Source organism: Leptonotus elevatus, chromosome 15, assembly GCF_054856555.1.
Source record: "Leptonotus elevatus isolate MCC_2025b chromosome 15, RoL_Lele_1.0, whole genome shotgun sequence".
Classification (NCBI taxonomy): Eukaryota; Metazoa; Chordata; class Actinopteri; order Syngnathiformes; family Syngnathidae; genus Leptonotus; species Leptonotus elevatus.
The window spans coordinates 10063811-10083073 of record NC_141253.1 but is presented as its reverse complement, the minus strand read 5'-3'; the positions used below and the strand labels follow the sequence as shown (position 1 = coordinate 10083073).

At 39.8% G+C, this 19263-nt stretch overlaps 1 protein-coding gene across 7 annotated transcripts in view; it reads right to left on the bottom strand.

Annotated features, from left to right (window-relative positions):
* The window catches only part of rgs3a (regulator of G protein signaling 3a), a 116291-nt gene that overhangs the window by 77378 nt on the left and 19650 nt on the right, over positions 1-19263 (bottom strand). For 6 of the 7 annotated variants that reach the window (XM_086096597.1, XM_086096596.1, XM_086096599.1 and 3 more), the window contains 8 exons: positions 18712-18779; positions 7294-7375; positions 5739-5844; positions 3877-4315; positions 2888-2927; positions 2354-2676; positions 2197-2274; positions 1324-1435 (listed from right to left, as the gene is read on the bottom strand). In XM_086096597.1, the coding sequence (XP_085952723.1) occupies positions 1324-1435; positions 2197-2274; positions 2354-2676; positions 2888-2927; positions 3877-4315; positions 5739-5844; positions 7294-7375; positions 18712-18779 (1248 nt within the window). Of the gene's footprint in view, positions 1-1323; positions 1436-2196; positions 2275-2353; positions 2677-2887; positions 2928-3876; positions 4316-5738; positions 5845-7293; positions 7376-11880; positions 12398-18711; positions 18780-19263 lie in introns of those variants that run through there. The other variant, XM_086096598.1, reaches the window with a different exon arrangement.

The following is a 19263-nucleotide window of genomic DNA, read 5'->3' as shown; positions in this document are numbered from 1 at the left end:
ACTGGGGACTGCAATGAAAAGACAAAGCAGCAGGAACTCAGCGGGGATGTCGTTCCCTAAATATCCTCAGGTCAAAGGAGGGTTTACTGCTAAATGGCGTGTTTGGATTTTGCCATTCAACATGCCTCGAACACACTTAAACAAATAAAGTAACAAAGTCTTTGTCTATGTTTTTATGTTCTCATGGATGTCTGTAGACTTTGTCAGGGACATCGGGACAATATCATGACAACCAATACACGAGTTATTGTGCCTTGAGAATAATGCCCGAACCCCAGAACATTATAAATTGAAAGCTTTTTTTTCTGAATTTTGTTATTCACTTAATAAAATAAAAACGTTTTCTCCTAGTAAAAAAAAATCACCCTTAAAAATACGTTTTCTTTTCTGTACTTGTGTATAATATGGTCCCCCGATTTACTGGTGTCCTTTATTGTCGGAGTGAACAATGTCAATAAATAAAGATTCAAAAGTACCAATTAAGTGTAAATGCTTTTAAATCCGGGTTAAAAACGCTCTTTTCCAGTACCTAGGATTAAGGTCTTTAAAAGTATTTTTAAAACCATGTTTTCCAAAATGTTTGTTCTTACACTGTACGTATGTACGTAGTCATTATAGTATGCAATGTTTTATTTATTTATTTATTGACTTTACTTTTAAACCTCTTTAACACTGTAACTGCTTTTAAATGTTGTACTTTTAATTACAGTATGTGGAACATACAGAGTTTACGTTGCGTATGCAATGCACTTACAAGCCCTACCGCTGGTATACATCTAAACAATGTGATAATTTTTCATTTCTTATTAAGCACCCTGTATAATACGAAAAATACACACAAATGTAAAAAAAATAAAAAATAAAACTGAATTTTTTTTTTTTTGTCTTTCTTTCTATTTTTCCCTGGCAAAAATACTATTACGCTCAGTTAATTAGGATTTATTTGTGTTTAATGACAGTGACTTTATTCCCACTAACATGCCTGTTTTTGTAAAATGGCAACTTTCTCATTTTTAAATGTTTTTTTCCCCCTCCCTCATAAAATGACAACTTTGGTCAAATTCAAATTAAAAAAATTGCAAAAAATTGGTATGGGTATTTCATGCTGATTGGCTTGAAGAAATCACAGTTTGGCTGCCTTGTAGTGAGGTACAACACGTGGTGTCCATTTTGAGTTTAATTTATACAGGTTAGATTTATTATAAAAGGGTTCACTTAACAGCAAGTTTATTCTTCTTATCATTATTGCAGTATGCAATACTGAGTGATACCCACAACTACCGTAATGTTTCCCAGCATGAACTTTTTTGCATCCAAACATACCGTCCTGTAGTCGCAGGTGTCGCAGGTACAAAGGGCTTTGGAGGACGTTACACTTTCCAAGCTCGTCCTCTCTCGTGACCAACATCAAGTCTGAGTAGACGAATATGGTAACCTACGATAGACGATGCAATGAAAGAACCATCAGGATTCAGTATTAAGAAATATAATCATATGATGTGGAATCATTATACAATACCATGTATTTATTTTTCCCCACATAAAGGGAGGGAGCAAAATTACAACTTTTGTTCCTAGTAAAATTATGACTTTTTTTTTCCAATAAATTGGGTATTATTATTATTATTATTATTAAGATCACTTATTAGTCCCACAATGAGGACATTTGCATTTTTTGGGGGGGGGGGGGCATTTACGTGTCATCCCCACATCTCTGCTATGTTGATTAATATGCACATGCAGTAGATTCCCCCAATCCCACAGGCAGAGTCACACATTATTTTTTGTTAATTTACCACTTTTTGTTTTACCATAAAAAAAATTAACTAAAAAAAGTAATTAAATATTCCTACTTTTTTCCAACTGGAAAACTATAACTTTATTCTCAATAAATATTACAATATATAATAATAATAATAATATAAATTTCTTCTAAAATTACAAATTCTCTTGTAAAATAAACCACAAAAAAGTAGCTTTTTTAATTGTAAGGATAAAAAAAAAAAAAGAGTAAAATCGAGAATTTATTTTATCACAAAATTGCAAAAAATAAATAAATTGAGAAGTAAAATTACAAATTAATTCTGACAAAAGTGTTTTTCTCTCCCCCCGGTAAAATGTATTGTTGACATAACATTCCAACTTTATTCAAGTAAAATTGAATGATACAAACAAACAATAATAGGTTTAACTTACCTTGAGCGAGTGATGCTTGCTCTCATGTAAAATCATCTCCTCTGTTACGATAAGAGCTCGGTTGCACAGGTCCAGAGGCTGTTTACACACATAGGTGAGTTATATTAGCGTATTGATAGCAAAAGGAAATTAACGTCCCGGCAAGAAACTGACTCACCTGAACAAAGATGGGGAAGATGAGAATTTTGGGCGCCGCCGAGACGTATCCATAGTTTCCATGAGGGACGTGAGAGCGGACGATGGTGCAGTTTTGGTAGTTGGCAAAGTTGGCACCCTGCTGCGGGTAGTTGGGCCCGCCGGTACCGGTTGAGGGGGGTTTTGACATCTTGCCGTTGTTGGAGCGACGCAGGAAGCCAGTTCGGCTGGAGAACGGACCGCCTCCGCTTGAACTGGGGGGCGAAAATGTTCCGACGCCACCAGTGGTACCAGTGGCCTGGTTTTGAGCCCCGGAAGCCTGCCGCGTAGGGTACAACCTGCTGGCTAAAAGACAATGTAGCAAAGAGTTGAATGAATTCGTAATGAGAAAGGTGCATTTGATAATGTTCACTCTGCAGCCAATTAAAGGAGCTGTTTGTGGTTAGCCTAGCTTTAGCTTCCCTTTTTTTTTCCGGGTATCCCCACCATGAACCCTTGAGAGTGTAAGAAAAGAACTGATTGAAAACTACTGCAGAACGAATCACATATGTCTTACCTAACGTTCCCTGATTGTCCTGATAAACTGGTCTCAAGATCTGAAAGCACAAAAATGGTCACGTTACACCTTATTTTACACTCAAACTAAATCATTCATGTAAGGTTTGGTCCAACTTGACGTGGATATGCTGTCATGTCGTCACTTTGCAGAGAAATAACATGAGAGCATTGTGTTGGTGTTTCCAACATTCCCTTGATGGTAAATTTAGCCTTCACATGTAGACAATGGTAACTACTTAAATGATTCATTCTTGGTATTGTGCAAAGACGCCTTTATTTTTATACAATGATTGTGATTCATTCTTACTATCTGAATCATGTCCTCTTTCACTTCAAATCAAAGATGTAATCACACAGACACACACGCACACACATTTTCACATGACCCACTAAAGCTCAATGAGACACAAATGGGGTGTTTTGATGGTATAAACTAGTTATCAGCTCTATATGTGCAGCAAGAGAAGTAATGGTTAGGTTTATTATTCTCACACAAATGTGTTATTTATGTGTAATTACACTGTTAGTAACGTTAGTATTGTGTAATTACACAGTTATTAACTAAGGAACTCATTTCAGTCTGTGATTTGAAAAGTTTGCTTTATTGATGCAACCACTAGATGCATATTGTACACAGTTCTGAAAAATGTGTCATCCATGAACTGTTGCATTAAACATGGTCAAAGTCAATAGGATACCTGTGTGATAAATGATGAAAAAAACAAAACAAGCTTTGTTTACCAGATGTCTTTGTATGGCCGGAAATAAGGATGGCGGACTAAGTGCTTTATTGTCGTCTGAATACACTTCCTGTGTTCACAATAAAAGGAACATTGAAGGAAGCCTTTGTGTAAAGTCACTCTATCAATTAGCACCGGGGATGAAGGGTAGGGAGACATATCTAGCATGAGCCATCATGTGACCATGGTGAGGATGAGGAGGGCGGAGAAGATGATGAAGATGCAGCCCACCACCAGTCTGCGGTACCTGGCTTCCGGGGTTGAAGGGGGCCAGGATGATGTAGTTGTCCCCGTTGGACGCCTTCACCCTGGTTCCCTTCAGCGTGGCGGTGTGAGGGTGCTGAAGGTGCCGCGGCTTGCCGTCCAGCTCCTCGGCCGAGCCACCCTGGGCGCCCCAGCTCAGGGTGCCCACCCCTAGGCCCCCGCTGCCAGCTGCGACGCCGTCGGAGCCATTGACCAGAAGCCTGCGCGAGGCGGCGGTGCGGTGGTGAGCCGGGAGCGGCGGCACGGCCGGCGGGGTTCGACCGGCGCCCAGGTCCGGGGCTCGCCGGCGGGCGGGCGGCGAGGGCATGTCGTAGTTGGAAGTGGACTGCTTGTAGGAAGGTCGGTGGATGAGACCCTCGAAGTTGGGCTTGGCTGAGGGGCCGCTGCGCCACACCACAACTGTGATCTCATTTGCGCTGTTTCTGCAGTCACATGACAAGATTGCATCATCATTTTGGAAGCAAGCACATTTTGAAAAATACGACACAAGATATTAGAGATTCTTTAATAAATGGGAAGTCAACCTAAACATTTTCTTTACAATAATATGCTATATGTAAATCCACTTGTCTAAACACAGTATTCGGATTATTATTATTATTATTATTATTATTAATAATAATAATAATAATAATAAGAATAATAATAATAATAATAATAGATTAGGTTATAGTTTGTGGCTGCAGGCGTCAACACACTGCAAGCCATGTTGAGAAATTGTATGTATAAATGTATATGTCGGATGAACAAATCAGAAAATTCCATAATCATGGCTTTGACTAGCATCAAATTGAGCAGTACTATACGGTATGTCCAAAATTTGGCAGTATTGGTATGTTAATCTCCTCTGAGGTCTTTTGAGTTTTTATATACTTTTTATGTAGTTTTTTTTGGTGTGCTTTTACCTGGACCTTTTGAGTCTGTAATAAAGATATTATGATAATTATGATAATAATTATAAATTTATTTATATAGCATCTTTCAAGCAATAGAACATTAATTGCCTTACAAACAAATAGAAATACATACACGTAAAAACAATCATTTAACAGGTAAAAGAAAATTGGACATAAAAAGATTCATGTAATATAATAATAATATAATATATAAAAAATGTGTTTATTAATATTGCGTTTGTAGAATAAGAGTTAAGCAGCAAAATTGACCCTTTTTTATTTTCATCTCAGGGGGCGGCCATTTTGCCACACGCTGTCACCTGAAAATGACATCACACTTGCTCAAGGTTCAGGTATCGACCAATCACAGCTCAGCTTCAGAAAACAGGTGTGTGTGTGTGATGTGATGTCATTTTCAGGTGACAGCAAGCGATAAAATGGCCTCCCCGAAATGGATCAAAATGTAATGATTTTGCTGCTTATCTCATATTTCACAAATGCCATATTAATCAGAATGCCATGTTTTCACGGAACATAAAACATATTATTGTAAAGAAAAAAAACGGGTTGACTATAATAACCCCAAAATTAATCCTCATTTATAATGCTGATGAATGGGACATTGATCAGTTCCATCTTTTGTTTTTTTATCAGTCACAGTTTTCTACCTAGGACTTTGTTAGTAAATTTTCTATACTGCATGTCCTCATTAGGGTCTTAATTTTGTAGAACGTCATGTCGTCAAGGATTCATACATGACATTACATTTTCTTATGAAAGAATGAGCCCTATTGATTGTAAATAACAATAGTCCCAAACTGCTGGAGATGAGATTATTTGTGTATTATTTTTCCACCAATGCGATCATTGTCTCGATTCATAGTCGAAAAAGGAACCATTATAGATTTGGCATGCTATTTAAAACAAAACAAGATGGCATGGTTTTTACCTGATGGCATGGGCCAAGTCGGCACATTTCCACTGCTCCACGGGCTGACCATTGAGCTGCAGAAGTGAATCCAGCTGCTGCAGACCCGCCTGGTCCGCGGGGCCTCCTGCCACAAAAAACACAACAAAGACATGTCACTCAAGGTACGATTCCAGTGTATGTGATTTTTTTTTTTCGAGCTTGTTTATTAGATTCAAGGAGAAAACTGATGCCGGCTCCCCCTATTAACGACGACACCCCGCTGCTCGTCTTGATCCTCACAGTAATCCTCAAAGCGAAGAGATGAAAAACAGAAGGCCCACAGGTGACATTAAACTTTTATGATGGGGAGAATTATTCATGAGGCATCAAAAGTGGATCGATGATTGGGAAACGGGTGTGATATGGTGAAAAAAGAGGCTGTTTAAATGCAGCTGAGTGACTGAAGACAGCAATAGAAGCAGGTAGTAAAGCAAATTGGTGAATGGTAATGTGTGATTATACAGTTACGTCAGTTCCCACCATCAGGCCAGTTCAGTGCATTTCCATTTTGCAAAGTTACCAAGGGCTACCAAAGCGACACATATTCATAGTTTTTGCACATCTGTCAATTTGACACCCAGGGTGTCACTTTTGCGTTTTATCACTATCAAGCAAGACACTCTTGATCACCGCATGCAAAAAGGAAACCTTTCGGATTTCCGCCATTGACGACTGTCATTTTGCTTTGCTTTGTCTCACAGTGTAAAAGCAAGGAAAATCATGGTTTACTATTCCAGACCGAAGCATAGCGAGCTGAAGTGAACGATACCGCAAGACACCTCTTCCTTCCATTTAGGGAAAAAATATACAATTCTAGATGTCCTTTATTGTATACTGCTTTTGTTTTCTTTGTTCCATTCAAAAGTGAGATTTTATTGAACTATATCTCAGTACACGTCGGCGAAAAGACATTGTAAAATCCTGGGTGTCACTATATTTGTTTACTGCAACTTTGTTCTATTAACTCATTTGCTCCCAAAAACTTATAAACACGTTCCATTTTAAATATTGCCATGGTCCCAAAAAAACGTATTTATAAGTTTTTTGTTTTTTTTTATGCTAGAGCATACAGAAAGCTTTGATGCGGCCTCTGACTTGAAGAGGTTGCTTAAAGTAATGGTAGTTATTACCAAAAAAAAAAACAGCAGGTGGCAGCAGAGTATAATAGCTCAACCAGGGCCATGTTGCAACAAGTTATTTTCCCGTTTTCAACACATTTGTGAATAATGAAGAAACTTAGCTATATTCTATTGCTAATTGCTTCAAAACAGAAACCCATACAAATATACTTTTTTTCCTGATGAAAAAAAGAGACTCTAATCTTTCTTTTGGTAGGTTCCATATTTTTATAGCAACAGAACACAATATTCTGTGGGCCTTGCAAAATCATTCAAAATGCAGTAAAACAGCCGGGAGCGAGGGGGGTTGCTTCTCTAATCAGGATTTGGTGTAACATTCCAAATTATATCAGGAAATCAATTTTACTGCTTGGCTTTATATTGTTTTGGATGCAACCTAATAAAAACATTCTTGCCTGGATCAACAGCCTGCACCCTCACAGGCGAATCCGAGCAGATGGTGAATCCGTATCCATCCTTTCCTCGAAGGATGGTCACCTGCAACACAAAAAGGTCATCATTTGAAAGTAGTGGGCCGGCGAGCAAACCGGCTCCCTACCAACAGGAGTGATTAAGCAGATTTGTTTTCCGAGTCCACTTCCTTTGCGAACTGTCTTGATGGCAGTTTTCCTGAGGAAGCCAATTAGCTGAGCTAGTGAGAAAAACAACTCCCAGAGACAAAAGACTGACTTTCTTTGTTCATGGTCGGCGGAAAAATGCCTCGCCTTGTGAGGTATTCCCAGGTAACCCAGCTCCCGTTCAGTAGTAGACAACAAATCTATCGGAAAGACAGATATGTGATTGAAAACACTAACAGCAACGTGTAAGATGGAAAATAAGCCAGCCAACCTGGAATTATACTTGAAAATACTGCCACGTGGATGGGGGACCAATAGTTGGTGATTTTAGGATGTTATAAATGTATTTTTAAAAAAAAGTCCGGTTTTCATTGCGCAACAAATGGGAGGCGGAGTGAACCGTGTTGTTATCGCAACTGGTAGACTGCCGACTGCTCCCAAGTTAATCGCAAAGGGGAGCAGGGAAAAAATAAAGTGTGTTTAATTTTTCTTAAGGCAGAGTTTTAGCTCACTGATAGTGCTCTGGACTCACAAACTGGAGGGTGCATGTTTGATCCTCAACCCCAAACAACAAAAGGTCGAAAGTCAATTTTGGCTTAGAGCATTATGTCATTATTCATTCATTTGTCAGGTGAGACTTCACGATAAAATAGTTAAAATAGTTACAATGTATGGCTTCTTTAAGTAAACTTTGAACATCTAGAAGCCGGGCTGACTGTCCTCTTTTTTTTGGAAATGAACATATGGTCAACCTACTCCGAGATGATTTTCCAAGAGTGAGCATTTTGAGCCTCCAAACCACTGTCGTCATGCAAACTAACGGCAAAACAACTATTTCTAACTACTGTTCAAGAGGAACAAAGCACCTATACCTCCCTAAAAGTCTCACAATCCTAATGCAAAAGGAGCGGCGATAGCGTGAGTTGTTTGCTGTCCGAGGCTGCTGCGTCTTCACTTCAGATGTCAAACTCGTGATTTAAGCGCTGATCGCATGCTGCGCGTTCAGGCTTCAGGCGGCTTCTTTTCTTGTCCGCAATGTGTTGTTTGAACTGACTGGAGGTGGTGTGACAGATTTACCCTCGGGTGGAGACAGGGAAGGAAACGCCCAGTGATCCCACCAAGTTCCAAAGAAAGAAATTGCTTTTTTTTTTGTTCGCAGTAGTGAGCAAATCTGACCCAGAATAATACAAGTTGGTCTGCGTCCAATTCTGAATCTTTCCACTGAGTTCAATCAGGACTCAAAATTTTCCGCAATCCTTATTGTTAGTGACTAGTAGTGGTAAACGAAATAGGGGTAAGACTAGAGCGGCAACAAAAATCCAAAACTACCCATTTAGTCTCTACGGATGGATTCAGCGGCATAATGCAACTATTCAAGATCCCTGAAGCTTGCGATGACCCTAAAACGTCAGACGCCATTGCAAATTCATGAGAAAGACGACAAAGAGATGGGTGAGTAAAAGGCCATTTCACTGTGACGCAGCATTGACAAACAGCCCTACCTGACTGACAGAAGCGGGTCGTTTTGAAGAGTCTCAATTTAATGAGATATAGAAAATCTTGTTCTGCTATATTCTAGATGTGCATAGATGTCAAACAAGGAATAAAAATAGTGTTGTTCCGATACCGATACTGCATTAAAACAGTGGTATCGGCAAGTAATGACAAGTAACATGCCGATACTACTAATATTGGACTTTGGATGCAGCATCTTGTCTTGCTCGTGCACGACATTCACTGATGTGTGATGTGTTCACTGCATGCCGAGCCAAGTTCTCCTATTGGCCCTCGAATGCACTGAACCAATGGCGGGACAGCTTTTCTTGTTGAGAGAAAAAAAAAAACTAGGTATCGGTACGGTATCGGTATTGGCCGATACTGCAAATTTGGGTACCGGAATCTGTATCGGGGGCCAAAAAACAGCATCGGAACAACACTAAATAAAAATGACATAGAGGGAAATTAAAAAGCAATAATGACAAAGTAAAGCTAAAAGAGAGTCAATAGTCTTGTTTTAAGGCACTGCTGCAGTGCACAAATAAAATCCTATTGCAAGTTGACAATAAATGTAAAAGTTTCTCCCAGTGTTAATTTAAAATGAATGAAAGCTGGGGGATTAATATTTCAGCAAAATGGATATAGTTTTAACTCCCTTGGACACTCGAAAGACGGGCCCATACGTGCTTAAGTATGTGTTCATGCATGAGCTCCGGAGCGCTCCCCTTTTTAGCATTCACGCCTCAGTGCGCCACCACTCACTGCGCACGGCCGCACGGAGAGGAACCGTCACTAATTGCAATACACCGCTTGTCTTATTTGTGACAGCTTTACGCGTGTATCGTTGGTGAGTTAATGCATGTTGTGTGTGGGTTGTATGTCACACAACACACACACACACACATCTCCTGGTCAACTGGTCATTTTGCTCCTCCTCTTGGCAAGACAATGTTATCTGGGTCAGTATGTTCAGTGACTCGAGCTACGCACACGCACACACAACTACTAATGTCATTCTGTATTTTGGTCATGTGAGGTTTTTTTGGCCAAATAAGAGACAGTATGAAGAGTTGTTGACTACTGAATTGGAACGAGATGCAAATCGGTCGTTAAAAACGAACGCGGAATCAGAATTTCTGGATTCGAGTGAGAATGAATAACATATTGTCACATGTACTAGTGTCACAGGAATTTTCAAATGGCAACATAATAAATACTGTATGTACGTATTTACACCCGTAAGTGTATGTGGGAATGTTTAGCCGGCTAATCAGAAAAAAACATCTTAGCCAGTGCATCAACGCATTTGTCATTACTTTGCTGTTGTCCTCTGACGCCATTTGAGACGTCTAAGCAGTTGCAAACTTGGATGCTGAAACAGAGCGACGAGACCAACCATCCGAGGTTAGCTTAGCGCAAGCTAGCTGCTATCACTTAACACAAATGGATTAAATACTTTACCGAAAGCACAAAAATAAATAAATTTAAAAAAATTCTACGGTTGGCCAGGGAATGACGATCAGGATCCTGGAGGTTAAAGTAAGTTATTTTAAACTAAAAAAAGAAAACCAATCTGTAGGTTGACATACTGTAGCTGCATTAGCACATTGGTATACTCTTCAACATGGTTTCAAAAATGTGAATTTGTAGCGTTTTAGACAACATAGGTGGTAGATAATGCACTATAAACAATAAGTGCACTTAATTTATTATGATCACATTTTTCATTTTGTGAACTATGAGGTGTTTTTCGGCTTAAGTACAATTCAAGTTGATTCAGGAATTGCTGGTTAATCAGTAAATGTGGAGTTTGGGTGAAAGTCCGAGCTAGTCAACAACCATTATGTTTAAAAGCTGACGACCATTATATGCGTCTGCATGGTCAACATTTGAAGGGCATGAGCCATCTCATCTAATTCAATAAATGAGTTGCGTCGAAAAAAAAAAAAAAATATATATATTTACTATTGTAGTCCATGGTAAACTATTAAGAGATGTTTCTAATGGTTTGGCTCTATGTACACGTACCAAATACTAGTTAACATTTTACCTGACGATCCCACACATGATGAGCAAAAATATATGTATAATTGTAAATGTGTGCGTACACGTCGTGGTAGAAGACTGTGAAATACTTCTCCGAAGTTCCCAGACCATGCACAAATGTTTATATATATATATATATATTTATTATTTATATATTTTGCTTTTGTTTTTATGAGCATTGCATTAATTGTACAGCATGTTTATCATCACTGTTGTTTTTAAATGTGCTCTAGAAATTAATTTGGGTTATTGGATATTGTTGAAGATTTAGAAACTCTTGTTTTTATTGTTGCGACTAACTCGTTTAACAACAAGTTCCTCCTTGTGTCTGGCAACCTCATTGTTCACTTCCACTCACAATCAGGGCGACTATCTGGAATCTGAAATCGGTGTTTTGCTTCGATATCAGGGATAATCAGCTGGGATAAACTTTGATAAGAAACGAGGTAAAAACGCTCAAATTCAGCCCAATTATCAGTCTGCGTGTACCTCGCTTAAATGAGGTCACCAAAATATTAGAAGTAGTGCCACATCTGTCTTTGGAACCAGAGAGTCACGCTTTAAAGTCCCACTGTAGACAAAATATACCGTAAATATAGAAACTAGTTGTCTGCGAGCCGCTTGTCTTCCTTCCTCACTTGTTTGCACGCCCGATTTTGTGTGAGGACGACGGAGTGCAGCACCTACAGAAAACGAACGCAAGTGCACGGAGAGCATGCAAGTTCTACACAATAAAGCTGGAGCAGTGATTTAAACTCTAGAACTGTGATGCAGACTTGTCTGATATGCCGCCCCACATTAATAATCACATTGATAAATAGAGGAGGTTTTGATACTGATCTTGTTTGGGACCTGTACCCTGAGGCACTCTATCTGACACACCTGTGGCAGCCTACATCCGATGCAGAGGTGACACAACCCGTGAATGGTGTGCATCACGCCCTCGCCTCTTCTTCCCGCCGTCCCGTTCAAGTCGGCCGAGAGCACGCACACGCTACGGCGCTGACTCTGAGGCCGCCCGGCGCCCTTGCAGCCCGAGTACCTCCACAGCCGCCTCTGCGCGGCCGAGTGCGTGCGGGCGGGACTTGCCGCCGCCGCCGCCGCCTCCTCCTCCTCCTCCTCCTGAGGGGTCTTGAGCGTGTTGTGGATCATCTCAGCTTCACCTAACTCGGAATTATTTTTTGTGTGGAAAAAGTTAAATTCCCAGGAAGTTTGTCACTCCGCGTGCCGAGCTATGTTCCATCGGTGGTAATGATGTCATCAAGGTCGCAAGCTTCTTCGGTGTCTTTTTCTTCCAGATTGGTGCTCTGCGGCCCCCTGATCTCCGCTTGCATGGACCGCCGGCGACGCGGAGGCGAGACTGGTGCTAAGGCCACAGTGTCGCTGCTGGCAGGGGCGCTCATGGGAACTCTTCAACAGCAGAAGAATAGGAGGAAGTTCCTCCCACCACCACCACCAGCAGCACCGAACCCCCCCATTAACACACACATACACACGCATATACGCGCGCATACCTCGCCAACCTCCACGGCCCGCATAGATTTATGCGTGTCTGACCGCGATAAGGCCCGTTTGCTTCCTGTGTCCACACTATGAGCTTCTCGTAGGTGCTGCAGATCACTTTTACAGATACACACACTGTTGTGACGAGTGTCTGAGCAACAAGTGTGTGAATGAGAGTGAATGATTTTTTTTTTTTTTATGCAAGCGAGCGCCACTTGCATGGTGCAAAGACTGTGACGCAAGTGAGTACACACTTCCCTCAACCTCTATCCAGACTTGTTTGTTATGTTTTCACCTTCCATATTTCCTCCGCTTTTCCTTTTAAGCCCCCACCCCCTCCCCTGCTGACCACACTGCACGGAAATTCACAGCTCTGCGAATCCCTGACAATCGCTCCTCCTCTGCCAGTTATCCAAACAGCGCTTGTATTTTTGTTTTTAATAATCGCCACCCATGGGAAAGTGGTGGTAATCTGACATAAAAAAAAAAAAAACATCAACAAGAAATAAAGGCAGTTAGTGGAGATAGGACCTCCACCAAGACCCAAAACTAATTAGTATATCTAAACAATTTTTCCCAACAGGAAGAAAAAAACTTCCAGGATCAAAGTGTTGCCAATATAAAACCTTTAGTTGTTGAAAATGGCAATGTTTTAAGTCACATTAACATCTAAATGTGAAATGTAGTTAACCACAATAATAACTAATAACAAAGTCTTGACTTGAATGATTATGCCATCTAGTGGCAGAAAATGACATTAACACAAGTCAATATCACACTCGTTTTTTACTGTACAGTACCTCTTTTAAATTTTAGCTAAATTTTTATTAATTATGAAATTACTGTATCAATGACTAAAAGATGCAGCCATATTTCTATTAGTTTAAAAAAAACACTTTTGTTAATTAACAAGAGTACAAAAAATGTGGAAAAAATATTTTATTGTACATTTTATTGTACATTCAGAACAGATATAAAATTTGTGATTACTCATGAGTTAACTATTGAAGTCATGTGATTAATTACGATTAAAAAATTGTAATCGGCTGACACCCCAAAGTTAGTAGTAGGGACGTTCGATACTACTTATTTTCTCAATACCAGTAGAAGTACTCAACTCTTGAGGTGTCACTGATACCAAGTTCCAATACCACTAATAATTTGTGGTATAAATAAAATTTGCCCCCCAAAAAACCCTGATAATCTTAAAGAAAGATCTACATATACCTACATAGCTTCTTCTTTTTTATGCATGAAATTTATAGCTATTTTCTACTGTACTTTAATTTCTACTTCCTGATAGTAAAATGACCACAAGAGGACTGGCCACTGTTGCGAATACCGATACCTTGAAAAAAGGCCTGGTATCGGCCCAATATCTATACCTGGTATAGGTACACGCCTATCCCTGGCTCTTTGATCTATGCATCGCCCTTCTACAAAAAAGTGTATGCAGTTATGTCCCTCCCCATCCAATTTTCACACGTGCAAGTAGGCAACCGGTGGGAGCAGGCAAAAATCCCATTAATTAACGGTTTGTATCCTTTCATCGCTGGCATTGGTCGCCTCGTGGAACGAAACACTAACAGAGAAGGAACAGAAAAAAAGCAGAGAGCGTTGCCCAAGTCTGTAAAGCGCTAATAAAGAGGCCGCAGAGAGCCCATTTTCCTAAGATCCCCTCATAGCGGAGGTAATGGCAGCTTTTCCCTGTTTGCTTTTTTGAAAAGGGGCTAGGGTTACCACGTCAAGCGCACAAAAAACACTTTTGTCTCGCTTTCACGCGGCGCTGTTCACCTCTAAATGGGCAGAAGGACGGATTAGAGGGTGAGAAGAAAAGCATGTCTCGGGGAGAGAAGATTGAAATGCTTGTCCGCAGGCCAGATGAGGCCAATCTGGTCTTTAGTGGTGTGGGTTCACGCTCTCCCGGATGTAAAAAAAAAAAAAAGTAGCTATCAAAGGAGGAGGTGCCCTCAGAAGCATCCAAACCGACACGGCAATTCCAACATTTTGAAGGCCACGTTGTTCCAAACGAGAAGGATGCGAGACAACTGTGCAAGTGGTAAGTATTGCCAAAAAACATGAAAACACCTGTTTTCAGTTAAGAATGTTAAACGTGAACAAAAAGGTATCAAAACGGGAAGCACAATGGCCGAGTGGTTAGCCCGTCTGACTCATAGTTGTGCTGCTTTGCTCATAATCACATTCTGAAAAGGTAGATTCGTGTAGCTGGCAGGCATCTTTCAATCATCATAATGTTATTAAAAATATATATATACACATATATATATATATATATATATATATATATATATATATATATATATATATATATATATATATATATATATATATATATATATATATATATATATATATGGTGTTTTATCCACTATATTTTACAGTGGTCAACTTATTTTTGAATGTAGTTGCCAATTAAAATTGTGGAAAAACAACTATATATATATATATATATATATGTATATATAAATACAAAAGCAATAGCGAAACCACACACACCCCATAATTTTGCGAAACTGAAATACAACATTCTAATTGGAATTCCCCGAAATGTGAAGTAAAAAATATGAAGATGGTGACAATAAAAAAATATATATTTACTCATTTGCTCCCCAAAACGTATAAATATGTTATATTTTAAATGTTTTAAGTGTCGCAAATGTGTTGTTTTTTTATGCTAAAGCATACAGAAGTCTTTGATGCAGCCTCTCAACTACAGACAACGCTTGAAGCAATGATAGTTATTACAAAAACAGCCAGCAGGTGGCAGCAGAGTCTAAGAGATCGACCAGGGTCATGTTGCAAACAAGCTCATTTACCCACAGTTCTAAAACTCAGCTATATTCTAATGCTAATGGCTGCAAAACAGAAACAGATAAAAATAAACTTTTTCCCCAGATGAAAGAAGAGACTCTAATCTTAATTTTTTTTTTTTTTAGGTTTGATGTTTTTATAGCAATAGAACACAATATTCTGTGGGCTTTTTGACACTTTTTGGAGAGAAAAAAATGCAAAATGAGTCAGTGTGTACATATTAGGTTATTTTCATTAGTCATAAAAAAAGTGTGTTAAGTTGTTTTATTTTATTCAGGTTAATGTTATTAATATTACAACAATTGTCTTATTTTTACACTTGTATGACAGTAACCTGTTCAAATTATACTTAAAACATTGCCTGTGTACATTGTGCAGTACCTAAATTTGTCTCGATTATTTATATTTCCAGTATTTCCGATGGGAAAAATATTGACGTACTTTTGGACAACAACATGCCTACGTTGGAAAACAACAAACAAACAAACAAACAAATCAAACAGTTTAACTGTTCTGATATTGGCCAATAATCAGCATAGTGCTGACGAGCAAACATTTATGGACCCATATGACCTTCAAACTCATACAGGGAGAATGCACACAAGTCAGAGTATAGGCAGATGACAGGTGATCCATCACCAAATTCAATTACAAATGAACTGTACCTAATTGGTCATTTGATTTAATTTGGCTGCTTCTGGTACAACATACATAGTGTACGCACACACACACACACTTTGACTCTCGCGGAATAGGTTTTCGAAATGTGCACCACCAACAAAATCAAAACAATATTGGTCGTTCGGGGATATCCAAAATCCCGCTTCGCAGCCTGCCTCGCCCTTCGCTCTGATACATGGCCAACAGACTCATGTGTCAGATCCATTATCACAGTGACAGATCAGGAGTTAATGCTAGCCGACAAGCAAAGTGATGCAGAGGGGCGCGGCAACCGGGGGCGTGACGGCTGATAACAGTCATGATACCTCTGCTGCTTCGAAGAATTGGGAGGCATCATGTTGGGCTTATGTTTTTAAAAAGCTAACTGAAAAACTAAGTTGAAAGTCATTTAGAGGATGGATTAAATGTTATGTTGTGCCTATAATTAATTACACTGTTATTGACCAATGGTGCCTGCTTGCCAGCGTTAGCGTCTAGCCACAAGCTAATGCTTGATGTATTTAAATATTCAATAGAATTTTCATCAGGATTTTCAAATATTCAATGGCCGTTCACAACAGAACAAAAATACTGAACCTAGTTGTGTTGATGTTCATTGAATAACCTTGTGATTTTTATTAGAGCACATCAAGTGCTATCAACACGAACATCTCAAATGTCCAAAGCCCCACAATGAGCCTTGGGTAAATCCCTGAAAAACTCAAGCGCCATCAATATAAAAAGGAGAGCACGCGAGAGGCGGCCCGGAAGGAAGATGAGCGGTAAGGAGGAGGACCAAGGACAAGGTAACAGAGAAAAAAAAAACTGATGAAAGTCTAAAATGGTTTTCCATTCTTCTTCTAATTTGTTCCTAAATGTACTTCGCCCCTCTCTCCCATGAGACAGTCCCGACACAAACGACACAATCATCTGTTGCTCTGATCCACGGTGAGATATAAAATGAGGGAGGCCAGGATAAGCCTCCACTCACAAATATGGTTGAATAATCATTCCATATAACTGGATGACGATTGGTTGGAGTAGTATATGTGATAAAACGAAAAAGGGGAACAGGTAGGGGCATATCTCCACAGGGCAGCACAGTGACCTCGTGATTAGCACGTCTGCTACACAGTTTTGAGGTTATGTGCTATACGTCACCGTTCTTCTAAATTCCAAAATCATACATATTGAAGCTTAACAAAAAGACAAGTGCTATATATAAATTCAAACAGTGGTGCATCAGCTGCTAAAACTAGCCACTAGCGTTAGCCGCTAACTAGAAAACTGGCTAGCAGCTTTTTGTGTCAATGCTTATTAAACTGTAGGATGTTTTATTTAGCGGTTTATTATTTTTCAAACTTGTGTGACTGTTTTGTGTGACGTTTATATTATGTGTTTATGTAAAAGGGGCAAGCTGATGTGTGATGGTACAAACAATTACACGTACGAAGAATTGAACAAGAATAAGAAATACGGTAGCATTAAAGGTTTAACACTAGCTCAGCGGAAGACTCTACAGGTTCACTAAGCTTTATCGGGCAAATACTCAACTCAAGCCCTGGCAACCAAATCGACGCCGCTAATGCTCTAATGCTTGTTAGCTGCAGCCTGATTGACTGTAATGATCCACCATCTTCTATAAAGCTTAACCTGTGCGGTAGCCTCTCTAATAGCGGTCAGTGTGGAAAGCATTCCATTCAATCAACCACTTAAAATCAGATGGTCGTATTTGGACCACGGAAAGAACCCGAGGCTGAAGCCACAAAAGCACAAGGAGATTCGGCATCCAGTCATCCAAGCCAAAACCCAGTTGCATGTCAAAGGCTTGCCATGAAGATAAACAGTGAGTGGATGAGTGGATGAATAAGCTAACAGGCTCTTTCACTTTCATGTTTACATTTATGCATGGGTCTTGATAGCCTCCATACAGGAAAGGTCAGGGTTCATCCCATCATTTGCTGTAATTTGATTTTCAGTTTACTGTACAACTGATTTGCATTTCTATGGCAGTAGCCTAGGTGACCTTGGTAATCACTAAACTATCCCAATGAAGTAGTAGTCATAATTACAATCAATGTTAGCACATGAAACTACTTCTAAGTCAAATTAAACAGGCAAATAAAAAACAAGAAGTATGGTGATAGCTGACCTTATCTTTGTCAATTGTGAGCCGTGTGCAACCTAGAAATTCCGTATGTTGAGGACCCCGTGCTGGCCTGACATCCACATTACAGCGTTTATAGTGAGAATTGTTGTCTGTATGGAAACTTTACAAATCCAGGAAAATTACTCACATTTTCTAGTGTTGTCATGTACACAACTTAACCTCTCTCATGACAAGCCATTATTTCGCTTTTCGCATACATGTCATATGCAAACACACATCTAGATATACATCTTCAGGCAAGCATGGGGAAATATTTTTTTTTCTTGTTCTTTTTGCCCCACTCGCAGTGCAAGCCTCAAGTACCAAATTCGATTAGTTGCCATGGTGGCTGGGAATGTGTGACACGGAACTCACGCAACCGATAACTTAGTGAGGGCGTGTTTATGCATGATGAGTTTGTTGAACATCGAGCCATGTCAGGGGTCATCCGTCTCAGCAGTCGCGACTATGCACGCAGGCGAAAACCAGGGAATACAACCCACAATAAAAAAAGGAAAGCTTTTAAATGAAGGAAGAGAAGTAATTGGAAAAAAATGTGCGCTACTCACCGTTAAGCATTGCATATTCTCGGGTCGGTGTGTCTCAGGGGCAGCACCATGGTTCGACAGCACGGCCTCTGAAATGTAGACAAAAGAATCACGGGCTGACACTGTGCCTTTGGAGCACATTTCTGCAGCCACAAAACCACTTTCTGGATGCAAAAATCCCCAAAATAGTTCAGAAAGTCCATAAAAAAAAAGTGTCTCAGATAAGCGGAGGATAATTAAGGCAAGCACTGCCCAGCCGGTGTGGGATTTAAACTTGTCAGTGCACACTTAAAAAAAAATAAAAAATGACAACACAAGAGTTTGGTAAAATCCCACAAGATGCGAGGATCTCACAAAAGTGCCCAAGAGAGGAAGAGTGCAAGGGAGAACAAGTGAGAGGGAGGGAAGAGGAGGGAGGGCTGAAGAAGAGAAAAGGAACTCCTCTCTCACTCTATTATCCGTCCGTCACAGGCTCCTGGGAGGGTTTCCATGGTTACAGGAGACTCCCGCCTCATGTGTCCCTTTTAACTAATGCTCATAAAGGCTGCATTCAGCACACGGGCCACAATGTGG